Genomic DNA, 25,659 nt, shown 5'->3' on the forward strand with positions numbered 1-25,659 from the left:
GATTACTCAAAAAATAAATGACGTAAAAACCATGGTGGATGTTATATTACTCAAGCACAACCACCATGTCAAATGATGTTACCAAAATTCAAATGAATAGTTATTCTAAAATGATTCCCTGGTGCACGCTAAGCCAGAAGGCTAGACCAGTGGTTTAACATTCCAAATTAAACGATGTCTATTGAAACGTACATTTTCCTATGGGTGATGCTATCACCCCTCACTGAATGGAGGTAAAGAGTCCTGGGAGAGATGAATTATGTTAACAGGGTTTCAGGATGAGAGATGATATATTGAGCAAAGAAGAAATGGAGGAAGCGACAACATCATCATGGATATATGGATGTGTGTGCATGCATGCATGTGTACAAATGTATATAGATTTTTCTATGTACCTTTGTGTTTGTGTTTTTGTTTGTTTGGTTGCCTCTGTGTGAAGATCAAAGGTAATCATTCATTCATTCCTTCAACAATATTTATTGATCACTTATAATACAAGCCGAGCACTCTGCTACGTGCTAGCTATACAATGCTGAGCAAGATAGACATGGCTTTATTATCTGAGATGACAGAATACAGTAAGAGAAAAGGGTCCCTGAGGCTTGCTGGGCCTGATCCCTATATGGTAACTCCCTTGGTCACAATAATAAGAATGGACATGATAATAAAAATCAACATTTTAAAGACGAACTCATGACTCCAAAGTGTCACTGTAAGGAAGAAGAATAATGAGACAGATTAGAAATGAGAAATGCAGGCTTTCTTATTGAAGAGGTAAATTTCTTCTGGAACAAAAGAAATCATACAACCTCCTTGTGCAGCTTAGAGTTTGCCCTGTGGATTTGGATGTATTTGGGAACAGCAGTGGGCTTGGAGGAACCTAGAAAGAATAACACCAGCCCCCTATAAATGTATATAAAAACTGTAACTCAGAGAGGGAGCAGTAAAAACGTCAAAGCATTTTGTATCTGCAGAAGGACCCAAAACCCACAATTGCTGAGCGTGGGGAAGTAAAGACTTAGTAGATGATTATAAAAAGACATCCACCTTTCAGGAAATGGAGGGGAACCTAGTAATACTGAGAGGCTATGAAATATGTGGAATTTTTGTTTCTTTGTGATGCTTTTTTATTTTCAACAAATTCTTCCCAAGTGACCTATGTGAGCATTCACTCAGTTATTCATCAGCATACATATTAGTTTCTAGTTGTACCATCTCCAAATAAAAAGGTAAACTTCCCCTTCGTGTACTCCAAGAAAAAGAATACAAAAAGATCCTTTTTATGAATTAGCTCCTAAACATTTCACCAAAAATGTTTTCCTCTGTTTCCCCAAAATAATCTCCCAACACATATTAACTAAACTGCAGGAAAGAAGATATTGTCTTATTTAGACAAATACTCACAAGTTGCTAGATCAGCAAATAGCTTGTTTTAAGGTATAGTACTTTACTAATCTAATTGTGGCTACTCAGTTAATAGTTAGCAAGTCATTATTAATTATCAATTTGTTCATCTCAATTTTTAACACATACTTATTACTTTTAAAAATGCCTCCTAATTAACTTACTTGCTAGTATCAGCTTGACCGCTGCTTTCTGATCTGGTTCTAAAAGAAAGCGAAAAAATAATGCTTCCTCATTAATACTAAACAAAAATGTGCCTCCACAATGAATGTCAGATAATTTTATAAACTGTGTTAATTATTTGATACCAAGAATCACCACTAACGAATAATTTCAAAAGACTACTAAATTAGCATATGCAAAAAGTAAAGTTTTTATTCATATGCAATGTCCATAAAAAGTATAAATTTCAAATCTTCAACTAAGCAGAGGAACAAGAAAACAGATTTGTTTTTCTCTTTTTCACTTTCCAGCACAGAATATATGCTTCATTTTAAATGCCTGATTCTGGCCTTCAGAGTCTGTCCATTGATAAATACATTGCTATAGGTTGTGATTCAAAATCCACACTAATATCAAGAAGACTGAGCTGATGGGGAGGTATGGTAATTTCCCCTCCTATCCTACACATAGAGAACTAGTGCAAAAACAACACATATTACTAAACCTTTACGAGAAAAAAGGCCATTTCTAGTGATAGTTAGAGAGAGAGAAATGAAAATGCAAAAGGTAAATACAAACTAAATTTGAATGACTTGGGGGTACATAATTCAGTTTCATAAGCCACATCAGCTTATCAAGAGTTGAGACTTCCTAGAAAGATGAAGCTGACCTCCTTCTCTAAACCTGGAAGCCCTGAAAGGCAGGGATAGTAAAAGCTGTGGCCACTAGACACAGAGATGCATTAGGGAAACTGCTTCAGAAGTAGAGATGAAAAATCAACACCAGGAGGCATGGGAACCCTGAGCACCTAAACTGGTTTAGGGATTTGGATGGAAAAATCACACAGAGAAACAGGAGTCTTAATTCTTCACACGTATAGGATAAGGACACCAATCCATGCTTCCCATGAATTCCAGACCAACAGTTAATGTAAAAATTTATCAACACAGGAGGGTAAAACATGACCTCCACAAAGCACAGTAGGTTTGTTTACACCAGCATCACCACAAACAAGTGAGTAATGCATTGCTGTCTGATGTTGTGATAGCTACATCACTAGGCTATAGGAATTTTTGCCTTCCTTGTAATCTTATGGAACCACCATCATACATGTGGTTTCTCCTTTACCAAAACATTGTTATGAAGCACACGGCTCTGTAACACCAGCTGGGTAACTTCTAGGCCCTATACATTCTTTTCCTGTACTAATTATATATATCCTATCTCATTTTAGAATCAGCTATTTTATTCCTTGTTTCCTCAGAAGAGACTTCCAGTAAACATTTATTAAAGAAAGGACTAATTTATTAGAAACTAAATTTGACTGTATCTTAGCAGTCTGGATTTTAGTGCATTGCTTTACCAATTGACATTGTTCAAAAATATTTAGAAATAAATTGCGAATTATCAATAAATTCTTAATTTTCAACATGTATCTTAAAAACATCTTCTAACCTACTTACCGGCTGGCATATGTCTGAGTGCTGCCTTCTGAGATGGATCTAAAAAAAAAAATTGAAAGCGATGTCTCAAGTTAGCACTAAGAAAACTTGCCAACTTCATGAATGAAAATCAGGCCATTTTATAATTAGTATTATCTCTTTAAAAGATTAACTACTGATAAATAAAATGATGTCCAAAGGTCACTGAACATAGATGCAAATAAATAACATTTTCATCTACCCCATACCTCATCCATAAGAAGGGCACATTTCAAATCCTGCAATGAGGAGAGTATCCACAAAACACAGATTTGCTTTTACTGAACATAGAATATAGATTTGTTCAGAAAAAACACAGATTAGCTATTTCTAAACATAGAACATAGATTTGACTTTGAATGATTCTCACCTTCATACCCCAACTTTTGGTTTTTTTATTCATTGTTAAAAAAAAAAAAAAAAAAAGACAATATTTTGTAAATTAAAACCTATACTGCCCCCTAGGCAATCTAGCAGAGTGAGCTGGCACAACAATTTTCCCTTTCCATTCCTTGCATAGAGGAGTACCGAAAAAAAAATCACACACACAAACATTTGATACACAACTGAGGCTCACAGCAAAGAAAGACTCTCCTGTTGCCAATAAAAATGATAAAACTGAGAGCTCACAGAGTAAACAGGAGCTGAGGCTGAATGACTTCAGAAGTACCTAAACCTACAGTGCTGCCAGTCATATGAAAGTACATCACATACAATTATGTACAGTACAAAATACATGATAATGATAATAATAACTGGTTTTGGTTTATGTGTTTACTATCCTATCGTTTTGTTTGTTTGTTTGTTTTTTGAGGTGGAGTCTCACACTGTCTCCCAGGCTGGAGTGCAATGTCGAGATCTCGTCTTGCTGCAACCTGCGCATCCCGGGCTCAAGCTATTCTCCTGCCTCAGACTCCTGAGTAGCTGGGATTACAGGCATGTGCCACCACGCCTGGCTACTTTTTATTTTTATTTATTTATTTATTTATTTATTTATTTATTTATTTATAGTAGAGACAGAGTTTCACCATGTTGACTCGGCTAGTTTTGAACTCCTGACCTCAGGTGATCCGCCCGCCTTAGCCTCCCAAAGTGCTGGGATTACAGGAGTGAGCCACCACGCCAGGCCTATACTATCCTTTTTTATCACTATTTTAGAGTGTACTCCTTTTGCTTATTTAAAGAAAAAAAAAGTTAACTGTAAAACAACCTCAAGCAGGTCCTTCAAGACGTATCCGGAAGGTGGCATTGTTATCCTGGCCGATAACATGATGACAGCTCAAGATCTATCATCGCTTCTGAAGATCTCCCACAGGACAAGATGTGGAGATGGAAGACAGTAATATTGGTTGTCTTGACCCTGCATAGGCCAAGGCTAATGTGTTTGTTTGTGTCTTAGTTTTTAACAAAAAAGTTTAAAAAGAAAAAAAAATTAAGACAAAAAAGCTGATAAAGATATAAAGAAAGAAATTTGTACAGTGTGTTTGTTTTTGAGCTGTTATTACAAAAGTCAAAAAGTTTTATAAAATTAAAAAGTTTATCAATTTGAAAAGTTATAGTAAAACGTAAGGTTAATTTATTATTGAAGAAATAAATTTTTAAGTAAATTTAATGTAGCCTAAGTGCACAGTGTTTATACAGTTTATAGTAGGACTCAGTAACATCCTCGGCCTGCACATTCACTCACCACTCACTGACTCACCCGGAGCAACTTCTAGTCCTGCAAGTTCCATTCATTGTAAGTGTCCTATACAGACATATCATTTTTTATCTTTTATATCATATTTTTACAGTACCTTTTCTGTTTCAATACATAAATAGCCAATCAGTTACAGTTGCTTACAGTATTCCATATGATAACATGCTGTACAGGCTTATATATATAAGGTTATAGGATATAACCTAGGTACGTATTAGGCTATACCATCTAGGATTTTGTAAGTACACTCTGTGATGTTCACACAATAACACAATCACCTAACAGTGCATTTCTCAGAATGTATCCTTGTGTTAAGCGACTCATGACTGAATTAGTGTACTGCTTGGGTAAACAACAAATGGATGGAATTTTATAGATTGTGACAGAAGTCATGAATCTAGATGTATAAATTTCTACAATAATTATGGGTTTGGGAGAGCCAATTACATTGACCTAATCGTTCTGTTCTTTTAATCATCAATAAATTGCATTTTGTCCCTATTCATCCTACTTATGTTTATTTTATTTCTTTTTTTTTTTTCTTTTTTCTTTTTTTTCGGGAGCTCACTGGTGATCATGGCTCACTGCAGTCTTGAACTCCTAAGCTAAAGCAATCCTCCCACCTCAGCCTCCCAAGTAGCCGGGATCACAAGCTCATGCCACCATGCCTGGCTACTTTTTTAATTTTTAATTTTCAGGTGCTCCACACACCTCAGCCTCCCAAAGTGCTGGGATTACAGGCATGACCCAACACACACAGCCCCTATTCATATTTTCTAACTATAACTTCAGTTCTCACTATTTTCTAACAGTCTGTGAACTGGACTCCATATTCCCTGACACTTAACTACCCATCTTCAATTTTGTAAAAGTCCGAGACGTTATTTCTTCAAATATTGACTCTTCCCCACTCTAAATTTTCTGTCTCTGAATTCTTTTGTTTCTTAACTGGTCTTTTATATGTTATTATTCTGTTTATGTTGTATTCTGAGTGATTTCCCTAAATAATTTAAAAATAAGAAAATCTTTTTTCAGCTCCTTTATTTGTTTAATGGATTCCATTTGTTTTTCAACCTCTATGCAGATCCTAAGCATTTTTTTGAGGTTTTTCAATTACCTGTATTTCTTTAGATTGCTTTGGCTGTTGGCATTACCACAGTTAGTGGCTTTTTTTTTTTTTTTTTGTAAGGTTAAGTAGCATTGATTGTCTCATGAGAATTCTACATATTTTGCTTTGCACAGTAGGTTTGCTTACACTAGCATCACCACAAACAAGTGAGTAATGCATTGCTGTCTGATGTTGTGTTGACTACAACATTACTAGGCTACAGTAATTTTTCACCTTCATTATAATCTTATGGAACCACCATCATACATGTGGTTTATCATTTACCAAAACATTATTATGCAGCACATGGCTCTATAACACAAGCTGGGTAACTTCTAAGCACTATAAATTCTTTAAATTCTTTTTCTTTACTAATTATACATGTCCTATCTCATTTTAGCATCAGCTATTTTATTCCTTGTTTCCTCAGAAGAGACTTCCAGTAAACATTCATTAAATGAAGAAAGGACTAATTTATTAGAAACTAAATTAGACTATATATTAGCAGTCTGGATTTCAGTGCATTGCTTTACCAATTGATGTTCAAAAAAAATTGAGAAATAAATTGTGAATTATCAGTTAATTCTTAATTTTCAACATGTATCTTAAAAACACCTTCTAATCTACTTACTGGCTGGCATATGTCTGAGTGCTACCTTCCGATTTAGATCTAAAAAACAAAATTGAAAATGTCTCACGTTAGTACTAAGAAAACTTGCCAACTTCATGAATGAAAATTGGTCCATTTTATAATCAGTATTTTCTCCTTATAAGACTAATTAAAATATTGTCCAAAGGTCAATGAACACAGATGGAAATAAATAACATTTTCATTTACTCATATACCTCATCAATGAGAAGAGCACATTTCAAATCCTGCAATGAGGAGAGTATCAAAAACACCCAAATTTGCTTTTTCTGATCCCTTCTAAACACAGAATATAGATGTGACCTTAAATGTCTGATCCTGACCTTCAAAATCCAACTTTTGGTTTTTTATTCATTTTTAAAGAAAAGACTACCTCTGAGGCCAGAGTTTTAATAGCACTGACTTAGAAGGAGCTAAAGCCCCAGGCCTTTGGATGCAGAGATGCTGTAAGTGAACTCTTTAACTAAACCAGGAGCCAGAACGGACCAATGAAACAGGAATAATAAAATTTCTGACCAGTGACTTTTGGAATGCAAGAGGGAAATATGCATAAACAGAGAGAAAAAATGCATCAAGAAGAGAAGTAGGACTCCCAAGTGTCCAAAAAGTGCAGTTTTAGGACCCTAGTTCACACCCCCACAAATTCTTGAACACCATGCATGGTAAATTTTTAAAAATATTTTTTCTTTAAGAAAGAAAAAACTAAACAACTGGTATGGTTAGGCTTCGTGTCCCCACCCAAATCTTACCTTAAATTCTAATCCCCATAATCCCCACGCATCGAGAGAGACCAGGTGGAAGTAATTGAATCTTGGTAGTAGTTTCCCCCATGCCTTTCTCGTGATAGTGAGTGAGTTTTCATGAGATCTGACGGTTTTATAAGAGGTTCTTCCCCCTCTGCTTGGCACTTCTCCCTCCTGCCGCCTTGTGAAGAAGGTGCCTTGCTTCCCCTTCACCTTCTGCCATGATTGTAGGTTTCCTGAGGCCTTCCCAGTCATGCTAAACTGTGAGTCAATTAAACCTCTTTCTTTTATAAATTACCCAGTCTTGGGCAGTTCTGTATAGCAGTATGAAAACGGACTAATACAACAACCTACATATATGTCTTCATAATACAGCACACACAGAATTCTCATGGGAAACATCAAAGACACTGACAATAAAAGAGTCTATCATTACAAACCACTAAGAGTTAATGTCAACACTACACTAACACATGAATTCATGCAGCAAGTGCTACAAATGATTTGCTTAAAAAACGCTTTAATCTGGGAATATTTAGACTCCTCATAGAGATCTTTGCAGGAATGGAATCCATAAGTCTAAACCAGGACAGACAGGAAAGAAAAAGTAGAGAAATGAAAGAGTGAGCTAAGAAAATTAATCAGAATGTGAGATGCAGAGATTAAAAATATGTGAAAGTTGCAAATACTAAAAGCATACTTCTAATTCTGGCCAAGATGGAGTAAGACTAAATTTACCCTCCTGCCAGAAGGTCCAAAAATACAAACAAAATGTATGAAACAATTGATTTCACACATTGGCTACTAGACAGTGCAGTACAGTGAACTTTGAGAGAAGGAAACAAGGTGAGTTCTGTGATTGAGTCTTCTTATTGTCTAGGGAGAGTTTTCAAGCTGTAGTGCAGTGAGGGAAACTGAGGCAAATCTCAGTAGTCTCTCTGCTTGAGGTGAGAGAATTGGGGTCCTAGGAAGGGCAAGGAAGCTAGGGTTCACAGGGCAGAATACCACAGAAAAAAAGAAAATGTTTAGAAGGAATCCTGAGATTGGCGGAGGACCAACCCCCCAACCCCTTGCATCTTCTGCAGAGAACTGATGAACGCTTGCCAGTGAGGGAACTACCCGAGCCAGAGTAAAACCATTTATCCAAAATGAACAAAGGGAATAATTTCTTGTGCTCACAGAAGGACAGGAATAGTTTGAGTTCCTACTACCTGAGTTGAATATATGGTCATTCAGAGTAAGATGGATAGAGTTACTCAGAATGGTACTGTCTTTTTATGGCTGACTATTCTGATCCTTCTTAACAAAGTTTAAAATCAATGGTGTAAGAATAATTTAAAATTTTTGGGCAAAATACACTATTTCCATATTTCTTAACATATATAAAAATTAATTCAAATTAGATATAGATCTAAAGGCAAAACCTAAAACTGAAACTTTTAGAAGAAATCACAGGAGAAAAATCTGTGAACTTGGGTTAGGCAATTATTTCTTAGCTACAGCACCAAAATTGTGATCTATAAAAAAAGAAATTGATACATTGGTTTTACTAAACATTTAAAACATTTGCTGTTTAAAAGATTGTTAAAAGTATTAAAAGACAAGCCTTAGACCGAGATAACATGTTTGCAAATTACATATATAATGATGGACTTATATTCAGAACACTCAAAATACAACAAACCCATTTTAAAAATGATCAAAAGATTTGAAAAATACTATAAAAAGGAAAATAGCCCATAATTTGAATAGACATTTCTCCAAAGAAGGTATACAGATGGCAAATAACCATATGAAACAAGTGTCAACATGATTAACCATTAGAGAAATTCAAATTAAAATTATAATGAGATACCACTACACAATATCAGAATTGGTAATGTTAAAAAAAAATGAGACCACGTATTGACAAGGATGTGGAGAAACTAAAACTCTCATACACTAGTGGCTGAAATACAAGATGCCAAAACCACTTTGGAAAACATAGCTCTTCCTTTAGAATTTAAACATACACTTATTTTATTACCCAATTATTCTATTCCTGGGCATTAAACAAGAGAAGGAAAGCATATATTCACATAGCAACTTGTACCTGAAAGTTCATGTTAAATATAGTAAGAAATTCTTCTTCAAAGGTTTAGTTTGCTTAAGTTTGCTTGTTTTTTGTTCCCTGCTTTCAAGGCCAGACTTCTTTACTCACTGTGTCCCCCTGCCCTGGTAAACAACCTTCCTGCCAGTCCTTATCTATACAGCCCACATTCCACATCTGCTACCCACTCTGTAAATTACCTCTCCCATTGCAATGGCTACTCCTGCTGAAACTGATCTTCCTACCTTTCCATCAGTGTAACCGCATTCCTGCACTTTTCAAGTTAGTCAACCGGGTTCAGCTTAAATTGTGCAGTCCAAGTCCAGCCAATGGAGGCAGGACACAGTGGTAGGGACAAGCTGCATTAGAAATAAAAACCCCTGCTTTCCTTTGTTCAGGGTGCTCTCATGGCAACCAGACCTATGAGAAGCACCCTTTTGCAGAAGTAAATTTGCCTTGCTGAGACAGATCCTTTGTCTCAGTGCTGGTTCCTCTTTGTGGCACCGAGCATTTGTTTCCAGCGGTTCACAACAGCTTCATTTATAACACCTATAAACTGGAAATAACCCAAATATTCATCAACAGATAAATAGATTTTAAAAATTAAGGTAGATTCATACAGCTGAGTAATTCTCAGCAATAAAAAGGAACAAACTGTTGACACACACAAAAGCATGGATAAATATCAAAATAATTATAGTGATGTAAATAATCCATACAAAGTACATACAATCATATGATATGATTTCATTTATATAAAATTCTAGAAAAAGAACCGTAAACTGTAGTGACAGAAGCAGATTAGTAACAGTCTGGGATACCAGCCTGCAGCCTTTCGCCACCAGCACAGCCTCTCTCTACCTCCTTACCAGTGCGCGTGGGCACACAGAACCCTCACCACCCTGCCAGCATGCACAAATGGGGGAACCCCCACCTACCCTGCCTGCATGCACATATACATGGACCCACCACTGGCCCACCCCAGTGCTTTTGCTGGCAGCCCCCATTGGAGGGTTGTTGCCAGCAGACTGGGAATACTTTGGCCTCTCCAGTGCAGCAGAGGTTTAACCTTAAGGGGACAGAGAACAAAGACACATTAGAACATTATAAGGATCATATACCATGATCAAGTGGGATATATATTTGTGATGCAAGGATGGCTGAAAATACACTCGATAGTTACAGGAAACAAAATTCAACATATTTAATTAAAACTCGCAACAGTTCATCATAGAAGAAATACACCTCAACATAACAAAAGACCTGTATTACAAGCCCACAGCTACATTAAACTTAACAGGGAAAAGCTATCAATAAAAGTTTTGGTCTAAGATCAAGAATAAAACAAGAAGCCCCTCTCGCCATTTCTATTCAGTGTAGTACTAGAAGCCCTAGCCACAGGAATTAGGCAAGAAATAAGAAAAAAAGGACATCCAAATTGAAAAGGAAGAAGTTGTCTCTGTTTTCAGATGATATGACCTTATATCTAAAAAGCTTGACATTTGCTAAGGGAGTAGATCTTAAGTGTTCTCACTACACACATAAAAAGAAGTAATTATATGAGGTGATAGATGTGTTAATTATAGTAATTGTGATAATCATTTTACAGCATATACATATATCAGGCAAATCATCAATTTTTGTTTGTCAATCATACCGCAATAAATCTAAGGGAAAAAAGATAATTGAACCTAGAATGAAAAAGTAGGATTCCAAAAGGAATTATGATTGTGGTGTTGGTAAACAAATCACATGATAAAATGTGCTAATAGTATACACACACATAAGTGAATGCATACAAACACTAGCAAATCTGAATAAGATCTTTAGTTGTATTAAAAGTATTGTACCAATACCATTATACTGGCTGTGGAAATGCAGTGTTCATGTAAGATGTTATGATTGGAAAAAGCTAGGCAAAGAGTACATGAGAGCCCTACGCAATTTTCGCAACTTTTTGTCCATAAATTATTTCAAAACAAAACAATTTTAGAAAAGAAATGGTGAGTAAGACTGGGAAATACACTGGAAAATCCTAGTATTCACTGACTAAACATAAAGATGATAATAACAAAAATAACACTGACTTATTGGGAGAAATTTGAAAGTCAAATAATAAGCATTGAAAATGGAAGGAGTTAAGTGACTGAAGTCCTTGGGTTATTTCCAAGAAGACTATATGTAATGATTAAATTTAGACATTATATAACATTAACTACAAATACTAAAATTTAAAGAAAATCACTAAAACAAAAACAGAATACAAAAATGTCCAAATAGTTAAGGAAAAGAAAGAGAACAGAAAAATGAAATGATTCGAGAACAGCCTGGTCGACATGAAGAAACCCTGTGTCTACTAAAAATACAAAAAATTAGCCAGGCGTGGTGGTGTATGCCTGTAATACCAGCTTCTTGGGAGGCTGGGGCAGGAGAATCACTTGAACCTGGGGAGCTAAGGTTGCAGTGAGCTGAGATCGCACCTTTGCACTCCAGCCTGGGTAACAAGAGCGAAGTTTCATCTCAAGAAAAAAAAAAAAGAAAGAAAGAAAAGTGAAACAAAGAAAATAGATTATAGAAAAAGAAAAAAAAAATACCAAAAAAGCATGGTAAACAGGAAAAAAATAGGACGGCAAATTTCAGCCTAAACATATGTCATCACGGATTAAGCATATGAGCATAACAAACTCCACTAGTGCATTTCATATAAAGACTGTTTATGCCAGCTAAATGCAAAGACAGATTGAGAAAAAAAAAAAAAAAAGATGTACCAAGTAAACGTCATTTTTAAAGAGAAAGTTGATATAGCAATCTAAAACAGTGAAAATTGTATTTAACATACGATAAATAATGATTAAAGGAAAAGAAAATTTAACTAAAATAAACATTATGCATTTAGTCACTGCCTCGGAATATCTAAAGCGAAAGTTTCAACAATCAGAGGGAAAGCTACGATCCACTGAAAATTTTAGTTTGCCTCTCACAGAAGACAAAGTATCAAACAGACAGGAAAGAAAAAAAAAAAACAGTATGTATAAAAATGGTTTGAAACATCACAATTTAAAAGTTTGTCCTAAAAACATTGGAGGACGCATATCAAGCTTACACATTTCTAAAAATTTACTTCATTTTTTGTTCCAACATTGAAGAGTCTAAATCACACAGACAAGTTTCTCAAAATAAGCTAATAAAATTAGAAAATTATTTTTAAAACAATGAAAATAAATCACATAATTGAAAACTAAAGACCACAATTGATTCATTATTTAAACAAGAAATCCTGCTAGATTTTTCAAATTTTTTAACTGAATGTCGACTATCATTTAAAAACCAGAGAGTATAAAGAAAATGACAGATACAAGGAGAAAATTTTTGCTATTAAAGTATTTCTTATTTTAGAAAATAAGAAAGGCTGAAAATTAATAAAGAAAGCATTAAAATCAAGAAATCTAGAGTCACAACAGAGCAAAGGTAAAAAGACCAGAAAGGAGGAAAAAGAGCAAAACTTGATATAAAAAACAATAGAAATAGAGACCTCAATGAAACTGAAAGTTACATATTTCAAATTACTAATAAAATAAAAACAACTCTGAGTGGACTGCTCATGAAAAAGAAAAACAAAAAAGACAAAACAAACAAACCAAAATTGATAAGGAAATGCATCTGCAGAGAAAGTATAGCTATTTAAAATTATACATAAAACAATACTAGGTAGGTTATGGGATATGGATAATGACACATGTATTAAAAACATGTAAAATACACAAACATTCAGTGTAGACATCCTCTACCAGGAGGCAAGGGGATCATACCAGAAGAAATTGCGGCTGCAAATACAACGGCTTCTTTTATAAGAGAAACAAGAAAAATATTAACATCTGTTTATTTCCCATGGTGGGCAAGAGGATGTTTGTCATGTTATTCTCTTAGTGTTTGAATTATTTCTTGAAAAATAAAAATGTAATAATCTAAATTATAAATTTCCCTTCTGAAAATTTAACCCAAAGAATATTTTTAAAATTATTTCTTTTATGAGCCAGCAATGTGAATTAAAATATTTAGTCTGTAGTAAGGCCCAGAAATCTGCATTTTTAATAAATACTTCTGTTGTAGATGATACAGATCATCCCCCTTTGATAAGAAAAGAACAGATATTATATATTCGAGTTCTTCCTCTCTCAACTGACAGTTCAGTGACTTTGGCAAGCTATGTAAACTACACTTCCAAATCTTTGTGTCTTCAAAACAGGGGTACTCACAACTACCTCATAAAATTAAATGACATATTGATGTAATACTCAAAATCCCAGTGATATGTAAAGTATTGTTGCTGCTCATGATATTGTCTTACATATAACTAGATTCAAATGGTACTAATGTTTAACTTCAGAACACAAATGCAATTTACTCGCTACTTGGGAATTCCTCTTCCTTGATGAACCACTTTTTCAAATGCTTCCTTGCCAAAACTACTATAGTTGTTACAATGAGAATAGGAAGAACAACGGAGAAACCTAGAAGCCAGGTGTTTTCAGTCTTCCCAGATGCTCTTTCCATGATAGAATCTAAAAACAGAAATCCAAAAAAAAATATTAAAAATTAAACTATCTACTTTTATTTTCAAGTTGTAACACATTCATTAAAATGTTCTGAATTTGTATTGTTATTCAAGGAACATGGAAAATATCATCATAGAATTGTAATCATAATCTTTGGGGCTATCTCTATAACCTTTCATTCTAAAAGCATGGTAACCAAGTTTTGGAAAGTTCAAAAGTATTCAAGTCTCACAGCAGCTACAGCAAACTCTCATATTAACCCTCTAAGTAGGGACAAAAAAATTCAGTGATATACAACGTGGGATTGTGTAATTGCATGGTTATCAAAAAATGCACTCTTACAAGGTGCATTATCAAAGGAATTCAGTGTATTTGTGTATATCCTATTTTTCTTTGGTAGATTGTTGGCTTTTGGCATTGGGGATCATGTTTATAAATGGGATCATCGCAATGCTACTAAAAAGGCACTGGCATAAAAATCAGAAGAATTGATTTCTAATCCTAATTTTGTCCTTTGCTATCACTGTACATCCCCAGTGTGTAGACCAGCACCTGGACCTGGCATATATTAAGAGTTCAATAAACATTTGCTAACTCAATAAATGAATGAATGACAGAAATGGAAGCTGTGGTGCACAAACAGAATAATATGCCAGCATCACTTCTGTCATCTCCTAAGCAGAAACTGATGGATTTTTCTGATTTAAATGATAAACTCTTTCAGAGCAAAATCTTGTCTTCTATTTCATTTCTTCTATAACAGAAACACACTAACATACTAGACACAGAGCAAATGTTTGTTTAGAGCTGAGGTCACAGGATCAGTCATAAAGCTGAGGAAGAGAGGTTGAAAATATTCTAAAAGACAGAGTCAATGATATCAGTGAAGAGAAATTTTAAAAGGTATTCAACTTCAAGTATGATATTTTAATGTTAGAAAAAAGAGCAAGACAAGATCGGGCACATTCAGGCTGGTATGGCCATATAGCCTTATATGACTATAAGCCTTATATGACATATATAAGACATATATGACTTATATGTCATAAGCCTTATAGACATATAGCCTTATACGACTATAAGGCTTATATGACTATAAGGCTATAGTCACCAAAACAGCATGGTACTGACATAAAAATAGACACAGGGACCAAAGGAATGGAATAGGGAATCCAGAAATAAAGCCAAGTATGTACAGCCAACTGATCTTCAACAAAGCAAACAAAAACGTAAAATGGGGAAAGGACACCCTATTCAACAAATGGCACTGGGATAACTGGCAAGCCATATGTAGAAGAATTAAACTGAATCCTCATCTCTCATCTTATACAAATATCAACTCAAGAGGGATCAAAGACTTAAATTTAAACCTGCAACCATAAAAATTCTAGAATAAGACATGAGAAAACTATTCTAGACATTGGCTTAGGCAAAGCGTTCATAAGCAAGAACCCAAAAGCAAATGCAACAAAAACAAAGATAAATAGAAGGGACTTCATTAAATTTAAAAGCTTCTGCAAAGCAAGAGATATAATCAGCAGAGTAAACAGATAACCCACAGAGTGGGAGAAAATCTTCACAAACTATGCGTCTGACAAATAACTAATATCCACAATCTATAAGGAACTTAAACAAATCAGCAAGAAAAAAAAGCAATTCCATCAAAAAATGGACTAAGGACATGAATAGACAACTCTCAAAAGAAGATATGCAAACGGCCAACAAACATGAAATAATGCTCAACATCACTAATGATCAGGGAAATGCAAATCAAAACCACAATGCAATACCACCTTACTCCTGTAAGAATGGTCATAATTTAAAAATCAAAAAATAATAGATGTTGGCATGGATGTTCTTAAAGGGGAATGCTTTGACGCTGTTGGTGGGAATGCAAACTAGTACAACCACTATGAAAAACAGTATGGCAATTTCTTGAAGAACCAAAAGTAGATCTACCATTTGATCCAGCAATCCCACTGTTGGAAATCTACCCAGAGGAAGTCATTAAATAAAAGTCATTACATAAAAAGACACTCACACAAATGTTTATAGCAGCACAATTTGCAATAGCAAAAATGTAGAACCAGCCCAAATGCCCATCAATCAATGAGTGGATAAAGAAAGTGTGATATCCTGGAATACTATACAGCCATGAAAAATGATGAGTTCATGTCCTTTGTAGGAACATGGATGAAGCTGGAAACCATCATTCTCAGCAAACTATCAGAAGGACAAAAAATCAAACACCACATGTTCTCACTCATTGGTGGGAATTGAACAATGAGAAGACTTGGACACAGGGTGGTGAACATCACACACCGGAGTCTGTTGTGGGATTGGGGGAAGGGGGAAGGATAGCATTAGGAGATACACCTAATGTAAATGATGAGTTAATGGGTTCAGCACACCAATATGGCACATGTATACATATGTAACAAACCTGTATGTTGTGCACATGTACCCTAGAACTTAAAGTATAATAAAAAATAAAAATAAAAAAAGAAAGTGTGATATATATATATACACCATGGAATACTACTCAGCCATTAGAAGAACAAAATAATAGCATTCACAGCAACCTGGATGGAGTTTGAGACCGTTATTCTAAATGAAGTAACTCTTCACTTAGAGAATATAAAACCAAATATCATATGTTCTCACTCGTAAATGGGAACTAAGCTATGAGGACACAAAGGCATAAGAATGATACAATGGACTTTGGGGTATTGAGGTGAAGGATGGGAGTAGGTGAGGTATAAAAGACTACACATTGCATACAGTATACACTGCTCGAGTGATGGCTGCACCAAAATCTCAGAAATCACCACTAAAGAACTTATCCATGTTACCAAAATTCACCTGTTCCCCAAAAACCTATTGAAATAAAAAAATAAAAATTAATTGATTAATTAGTTAATTATAAAGAAAAGAGAGCAACATTAAGATGGCATGTTTGGTTTCCATTTCTTGAGAGAATTCTGATTACCTTTTCATTACAAATATCAGTTGCTTCGTAAGTGGCAAAATCGAACTCTGTTTTAGTGATCATAAGCAATTTGATACTTTTATTAAACGGATATTTGAAGAGACAGATACTTGCCCATGTCTTCCTTAGGAAATATGGGAAAACCTTTGGAACGTGTTTGGCAGCTTGGAGGATTATAGCCTGGTGAACAAACGCACTTTTGTCTGGAATCACACACCTAGGATCATTTTGAAAAATTAAATGATTGTTTTAAAATATTTTCTCATAGAAGGTGATCATCAAGCTTACTTTTGTACCATAATCTAGTGTAATTTTGTTTATTTAGAGCAACAGTCTCACATATCAAATGTTTGGTTTCTTAGACTAAAGCACAGACACACACACACACAAAGAAAAAAAAAACTATAAAGTGAGGCTCTCAATATTTGCATCAAGAAAATTTGACATCTTAAAATGTTTACCTACAAATTTACCATGCAATTAATTTCAAAAATGCATACTTAAATTCTAATGCAAATGTGACCCCTCCAGTGACATGCTGGAGCCAGCATATATGAGTCTATCTTTGAGCTATTTTCATCCATTGCTTTATGTCTCTATTTTATGAGAGTAACATACTATTCTGGTTACTGTACCTTTGTACTATATTTTGAAAAGCTTTGTTCTTCTTTTTAAAAATTGCTTCTAATTATCTGGATTTTTTTAGTTTTATGTAAGTTCTTTATTTTCTATTTCTTTGAAAAATAACATGGAGATTCTGATAAGGATTGCATTGAATCTGTAGATAATTTTGAGTGTTAGGGATAGTTTAACAATATTAATTTCTTCAATCCATGGAATATCTTTCAATTTTTTGTCTCCTTTAATTTTTTTCATGTTTTATAGTCTTCAGTGTACAAATCTTTCACCTCCTTGGTTTGTTTTAAACCTAAATATTTTATTCTTTTTGATGCTGTTGTAAATGGGATTGTTTAACTAATCGCCTTTCCTGACCATCTGTTTTTGATGTATAAAAATGTAACTGATTTTTGAGTGTTGTTTTTGTGTCCTGCAACTTTACTGAATTCATTATTTCTTCTACTAATTTTATGGAACCTTTATGGTTTCCTATGTATATAATCATGGCATATTAATATATGAATATATAGAAAAGATAAAAAAATGGACAAACTCTTAGGTAAAATAGCAAGAAAAAAAGACTCTAGAGGCTACTTCATTTCTACTTTCCCATTTGGATGCCCTTTATTTCTTTTCTTTGCCTCATTGCTTCATCTAGGAATTCCAATACTATGTTGAATAGAAGTGCACAGAGTGAGTATCCTTGCATTGTTATAGATCTTAAAGTAAAGGCTTTCATTATTTCACCATTGAGTATAATTTTAGCTGTGGAGTTTTTACATATAGGCTTTCTGTTAATCCTAACATATTGAGTTAGGATTCAATTAGCATACCACATTAATTGATCTGTGTATTCTGAACCATCCTTGCATCCCAGGAATAAATCCCATTTGGTCATTGTGTATGATTCTTTTAATGTGCGGCAAATATAGTTTGTTAATGTCTTGCTGTAAATTTTTGCATGCATGTTTGTAGATATATTAGCCTGCAATTTTATTTTCTTGTTTAATTCTCCTGTAAATGTTTAACAGAATTCATTTGTGAAGCCCCCTGGTGGTCCTGAGATTTTCTTTGCTAGAAAGTTTTGTTTACTGATTTAATCTCTTTATTTGTTGTTGTTCTCTTCAGGCTATTTATTCTTGATTAAGTCTTGGCAGGTTATATCACTCTAGGAATCTATCAATTTCTTCTAGGTTATCCAATGTGCTGGCGTATAAATATAAACCACAGTATCTTCTTAAAAAATTTCTGTGACATTAGTTGTAATATCTGCTCCTTCATTTCTGATTTTGAGTCTTTTCTTTTTTTCTTGCTATTTTACCTAAGAGTTTGTCCATTTTTTTTATCTTTTGGAAAACTCAACTCTTAATTTCCTTGTTATCTATTATTTTTCTATTCTCTATCATGTTTGTGCTTTAATCTTCATAACTTCCTACTGCAAACTTGGGGTTTGTTTGTTCAATTTCTTCTAGTTTCTTGAGGTGTAAAGTTACAATGTCTATTTGAAATCTTTATTCTTTTTTAATGTAAGAATTTATTACTATAAATTTCCCTTTAGTACTGTTTTTTCCATATGTCATCTTTTTTTCATTTTTTGTTTGTCTTAAGGTTTTTCCTAATTTCCCTTATGATTTGTTGTTTAGCCCAATGGTTGTTCAATTGTGTGTTATTATTAATTTTCATGTATTTTTTAAGTTTTTCCACTTTCTTTTAATATTAAATTCTAGCTTCAATCTAATGTGGTCAGAAAATATACTTGGAGTGATGTCAGTCTTCTTAAATTTGTTAAGACTTGTCTCATGACTTAACATGTGGTCAGCAATTCTGAGCAAAAAGAACAAAGCCAAATGCATAACATTATCTGACTTCAAGTTATACTACAGAGCTATAGTAACCAAATCACCATGGTATTGTCATAAAATCAAACACCTAGACCAATGGAACAGAATAAAGAACCCAGATACAAATACATGCATTTACACCAATTCATTTTCAACAAAGGCACCAAGAATGCACAACAGAGAAAGAACAGTCTCTTCAATAGATGGTGCTGGCAATTCAGTAACTATATGCAGAAGAATAAAACTTGATCATTATCTTTCACTGTGTACAAAAATAAAATCAAAATGTATTCAAGACTTAAATCTAAGAACCAAAATTACGGGGAAGGGTGCGCCCAAGATGGCCGAATAGGAACAGCTCCGGCCTCCAGCTCCTAGCGTGAGTGACACAAAAGATGGGTGATTTCTGCATTTTCAACTGAGGTACCAGGTTCATCTCACTGGGGAGTGCCAGACAATCAGGGCTGGTCAGCTGGTACAGCCGGACCAGCAAGAGCTGAAGCAGGGTGTGGCATCACCTAACTTGGGAAGCTCAAGGGGGAAGGGAATCCCTTTTCTTAGCCAAGGGAAACAGAGACACACAACACCTGGAAAATCAGGTAACTCTCACCCTAAATACTGTGCTTTACCAAGGGTCTTAGCAAAGGGCACACCAGGAGATTATATCCCACACCTGGCCCAGAGGTTCCCAGGCACACAGAGCCTCCCTCATTGCTAGCACAGCAGTCTGAGATCTAACTGCAAGGCGGCAGCGAGGATGGAGGAGGGGAAATAAAGCCACCTGGAAACTCAAATTGGGTGGAGCCCACCACAGCGCAAGAAGGCCAGCCTACCTCTGTAGACTCCTCCTCTGGGGACAGGGCATAGCTAAACAAAAAGCAGCAGAAACCTCGGCAGAGGTAAATGCCCCTGTCTGATAGCTTCGAAGAGAGCAGTGGATCTCCCAGCACAGCGGTTGAGATCTGAGAACGGACAGACTGCCTGCTCAAGTGGGTCCCTGACCCCTGAGTAGCCTATATCGGAGACATCCTCCACTAGGTGCAGACCGACACCTCACACCTCACATGGTGGGGTACACCCCTGAGACAAAGCTTCCAGAGTAAGAATCAGAGAGCAACACTCGCTGTGCAACAATATTCTATCTTCTGCAGCCTCTGCTGCTGACACCGAGGCAAACAGGGTCTGGAGTGGACCTCAAGCAAACTCCAACAGACCTACAGCTGAGGGTCCTGACTGTTAGAAGGAAAACTAACAAACAGAAAGGACACCCACACCAAAACCCCATCAGTACGTCACCATCATCAAAGACCAAAGGCAGATAAAACCACAAAGATGGGGGAAAAGCAGTGCAGAAGAGCTGGAAATTCAAAAAATCAGAGTGCATCTCCCCTCCAAAGGAATGCAGCTCCTCGCCAGCAATGGAACAAAGCTGGACGGAGAATGACGTTAATGAATTGAGAGAAGGCTTCAGCTGATCAAACTTCTCAGAAATAAAGGAGGAACTATGTAACCAATATGAAGAAACTAAAGACCTTGAAAAAAGAATGGATGAATGGATAACTAGAATAATCAATGAAGAGAAGACCTTAAAAGAACTGATATGGATGAAAACCATAACACGAGAAATACGTGACAAATGCACAAGCTTCAGTAACCAACTCGATCAACTGGAAGAAAGAGTATCAGCAATTGAAGATCAAATGAATGAAATGAAGAGAGAAGAGAAGTGTGGAGAAAAAAGGGTAAAAAGAAATGAACAAAGCCCCCAATAAGTATGAGATTATGTAAAAAGACCAAATCTACGTCTGATTGGTGTGCCTGAAAGTGACGGGGAAAATGGAACCAAGTTGGAATACACTCTTTAGGATATCATCCAGGAGAACTTCCCCAACTTAGTAAGGCAGGCCAACATTCAAATTCAGGAAATACAGAGAATGCCACAAAGATACTCCTTGAGAAGAGCAACTGCAAGACACATAATAGTAAGACTCACCAAAGTTGAAATGAAGGAAAAAATGTTAAGGGCAGCCAGAGACAAAGGTCGGGTTACACACAAAGGGAAGCCCATCAGACTAACAGCAGATCTCTCGGCAGAAACTCCCCAAGCCAGAAGAGAATGGGGGCCAATATTCAACATTCTTAAAGAAAAGAATTTTCAACCCAGAATTTCATATCCAGCCAAACTAAGTTTCATAAGTGAAGGAGAAATAAAGTCCTTTACAGACAAGCAAATGCTTTTAAAAAATCAGGAAACAACAGGTGCTGGAGAGGATGTGGAGAAATAGGAACACTTTTACACTGTTGGGGGACTGTAAACTGGTTCAACCATTGTGGAAAATGGTGTGGTGATTCCTCAAGGATCTAGAACTAGAAACACCATTTGACCCAGCTATCCCATTACTGGGGATATACCCAAAAGATTATAAATCATGCTGCTATAAAGACACAGGCACATGTATGTTTATTGCAGCACTATTCACAATAGCAAAGACTTGGAATCAACCCAAATGTCCATCAGTGACAGACTGGATTAAGAAAATGTGGCACATATACACCATGGAATACTATGCAGCTATAAAAAAGGATGAGTTCGTGTCCTTTGTAGGGACATGGATGCAGCTGGAAACCATCATTCTCAGCAAACTATCACAAGAACAGAAAACCAAATACCACATGTTCTCACTCATAGGTGGGAATTGAACAATGAGATCACTTGGAAACAGGAAGGGGAGCATCACACACTGGGTCCTATTGTGGGGAGGGGGTACGGGGGAGGGATAGCATTAGGAGATATACCTAATGTAAATGACGAGTTAATGGGTGCAGCACACCAACATGGCACATGTATACATATGTAACAAACCGGCATGTTGTGCACATGTACCCTAGAACTTAAAGTATAATAAAAAAAAAAAAAAGAAAAAAAAAAAAAGAACCAAAACTATAAAATTACCAGGAGAAACTGTAGGAAAATAGTTCTAAGACATTGATTATGTAATTATTTTTTGGATATAACCTCAAATGCATAGGAAACATAAGCAAAAATAAACAAATGGGATTACACCAAGCTAAAAAGCTTCTACACAGCAAAAGAAGCAATCAACAAAGTGAAGAGACAACCCACAGAATAAAAGAAAATATTTCCAAACTATCCATATGACAAGGGACTGACAATCAGAATATATAAAGAGCTCAAATAACTCAATAGGAAAAAACTCCACAAATTATATGATTAAAAAAATGGGCAAAGGATCTGAATAGACATCTCTCAAAATAAAACATACAAATGGCCAACAGGTAGATGAAAAAATGTTCAACATCACTAATTATGAGAGAGATGCAAATCAAAATTATGAGATACAATCTCAATCCAGTTAAAATGGCTTTTATCAAAAAGACAGGGAACAGCCAACGCTGGCGAGGCTGTGGAGAAAAGGAAAGCCTCACACACTGTAGGTGGGAATGTAAATTAGTACAGCCACTTTAAAAAAATTGTGTGGAGATTCCTCAAAAAAAAAAAAAAAAACTAAAAACAGAACTACCATATGACTCAGCAATTCTACTACTGAGTAAATAACCAAAAGAATGGAAATCAACACTTCAAAATGCTATCTGCATTCCCATGTTTATTGTAGCTCTATTCACAATAACCAAAATATAGAATCAATGGAAGTGTCCATGAATAGACGAAAAAATAAAGAAAATGTGGGATACATACACAATGTAAAACATAGGCTATAAACATAATGAAATCCCATCACTCATAGCAACATGGATGGAACTGGAAGTCATTATGGTAAATGAAATAGGCTAAGCACAGAAAGATAAATATCACATGTTCTTACTCATATGTGGAAGCTAAAAAAGTGGATTCACGAAGATACAGAGTAGGTGGGTGGTTACCAGAGGCCAGAATGTGTAATGGGAGGAGAGGATGAAGAGATGTTGATTAATAGGTACAAATATCCAGTTTGAAAGAAGTAAGACCAAGTGTTTTGACACTTGGTCATCAGTAGGATGACCAGAGTTTAAAATAACCTATTGTATATTTCAAAAATAGCTAGAAAAATAAATTCAAATGTTTTAGCATAAAGACAAATGTGTAAAATGATGGATATCTTAATTATACTGATAATTAAGATAATTAAGATATAAGATAATTATACTGATAATTAAGATAATTTTATGAATTATATGAATGTATTAATTATCATTTATACCCCCACAACAGGTACCACTATTGTCAATAAAAATAAAATTAAAATAAATAAATAAAACAATTATATTTCATATGCTGAAAGCTCTAATGGATAAAGTAGACTGCATGTAAGCACAGATTGGCAGTGTAGGCAGAGAGATAAAAATTCCAAGAAAGAATCAAAAAGAAGTACTAGAGATCAAAAACACTGCAACAGAAATGAAGAATGCTTTTGATGGGCCCGTTAATAGATTAATCATGGCTGAGATGAGAAAAGACCTCTGAGCTTGAGGATATCTCAATAGAAACATCTAAAACTAAAAAGGCAAAAAAAAAAAAAAAGGTTGCTCTTTCCCTGCCACCGCGGAGTCCCGCGGAGGCGGAGGCTCGCGTGCGTTCAAGATGCTGCTTCACCCATAACCCACCGCCATGGCCGAGCACGGCATTGCTACTGGAGGTGTAACGGACGTTAATACTTCTTTACAAGAGGTGCTGAAGACCGCCCACATCCACGATGGCCTAGCACGTGGAATTCCCGAAGCTGCCAAAGCCTTAGACAAGCACCAAGCCCATCTTTGTGTGCTTGCATCCAACTGTGATGAGCCTATGTATATCAAGTTGGTGGAGGCCCTTTATGCTGAACACCAAATCAACCTAATTAAGGTTGATGACAACAAGAAACCAGGAGAATGGGTAGGCCTCTGTAAAACTGACAGAGAGGGGAAACCCTGTAAAGTGGTTGGTTGCAATTGTGTAGTAGTTAAGGACTATGGAAAGGAGTCTCAGGCCAAGGATGTTATCGAAGGGTACTTCAAATGCAAGAAATGAATAAATATTTGGCTCACACACACACAAAAAAAAGGTTGAAAAAACAGAACAGAATATCCAAGAACTGTGAGACAACTAAAAAAATGTATAACATACATGTAATGAGGATACCAAGAAGACAAAAAAGAATGGAATAGAAGAAATATTTGAAGCAATAACAGCTGATAATTTTCCAAAATTAATGTCTTACAACAAATCACAGATCAAGCAACCCCTGCCACAAAAAAATCAGGACAAATGCCAAAAATTTATACCTAGACATAATAACTTTCAAACTACAGAAAAGAAAAGATAAAGAACAAATTGGGAAAGAAACCAGAGAGAGAAAATACCATATCTATAGAGGCACAAAGATAAAAATTATACTGGACTTCTCTTTAGCAACCATGCAAGCAAAAAGAGTGATGAGTGAAATATTTAATCCTTTGAAATTATCTTGCAAAAGTGGAAATGAAGACTCTCAGACAAGCAAAAATTGAGAGTATATATCACCAGTAGACCTGCCTTTGAAATGAATGTCAGAAGAGATTCTTCAGAGAGAATGAAAATCACAAAGGTCATCAAATGTTATTTATATAAAAAGAATAGTATTAGAGAAGGAATTAAGTGAAAGTAAACTAAAAATTTTTATTTTTCTTATTCTTAATTGATGTTACAAATAATTGTTTGCTGAGATGGGTTCACCAGGCATGTAACTGGTTCAACATTAGAAAATTAGCTGATGTACTTCATCTCACATCAATAAACTAATGAAGAAAAATTGCATTATCATATCAATAGATACATAAAAAGCATTTAATATTAAAAAGCCAACACTCGGGCCGGGCACAGTGTCTCACGCCTGAAATCCCAGCACCTTGGGAGGCCGAGACGGACAGATCATGAGGTCAGGAGATCGAGACCATCCTGGCTAACACGGTGAAACCGCATGTCTACTAAAAATACAAAAAAAATTAGCCGGGCATGGTGGTGGGCGCCTGTACTCCCAGCTCCTCGGGAGGCTGAGGCAGAAGAATGGCGTGAACCGGGAAGGCAGAGCTGGCAGGGAGCCAAGATTGCACCACTGCACTCCAGCCTGGGCAACACAGCGAGGTTCCATCTCAACAACAACAACAAAATAAAAGCCAACATTTATTTGTGATTTAAAAGTAAACTAACAGCAAACTAGGAATAGAGGGAAAGGTTTTCATCTAACAAAATATCAAGCAAAAAAACCTACAGCTGATATCATACTTAATGGTGAGATATTAGACACTTTCCCACTAAGATAAGAAGCAATGCAAGGACGTCTCCT

At 35.5% G+C, this 25,659-nt stretch overlaps 1 protein-coding gene and 1 pseudogene across 2 annotated transcripts in view; one reads left to right on the plus strand and one right to left on the minus strand.

Annotated features, from left to right (window-relative positions):
* Window positions 1-25,659, minus strand: part of LOC105476556 (disintegrin and metalloproteinase domain-containing protein 32) — a 153,773-nt gene that overhangs the window by 7,069 nt on the left and 121,045 nt on the right. The window contains exons 18-22 of one of the 2 annotated variants that reach the window (XM_011732589.3): window positions 16,995-17,097; window positions 13,741-13,897; window positions 6,486-6,524; window positions 3,030-3,068; window positions 1,569-1,607 (exon numbers count right to left, since the gene is read on the minus strand). In XM_011732589.3, coding sequence (XP_011730891.1) covers window positions 1,569-1,607; window positions 3,030-3,068; window positions 6,486-6,524; window positions 13,741-13,897; window positions 16,995-17,097 — 377 coding nt within the window. The remainder of the gene's footprint in view (window positions 1-1,568; window positions 1,608-3,029; window positions 3,069-6,485; window positions 6,525-13,740; window positions 13,898-16,994; window positions 17,098-25,659) is intronic. The other variant, XM_011732590.3, reaches the window with a different exon arrangement.
* On the plus strand, window positions 23,967-24,365 carry LOC139355685 (small ribosomal subunit protein eS12 pseudogene; annotated as a pseudogene).

Source organism: Macaca nemestrina, chromosome 8 (assembly GCF_043159975.1).
Source record: "Macaca nemestrina isolate mMacNem1 chromosome 8, mMacNem.hap1, whole genome shotgun sequence".
NCBI lineage: Eukaryota > Metazoa > Chordata > Mammalia > Primates > Cercopithecidae > Macaca > Macaca nemestrina.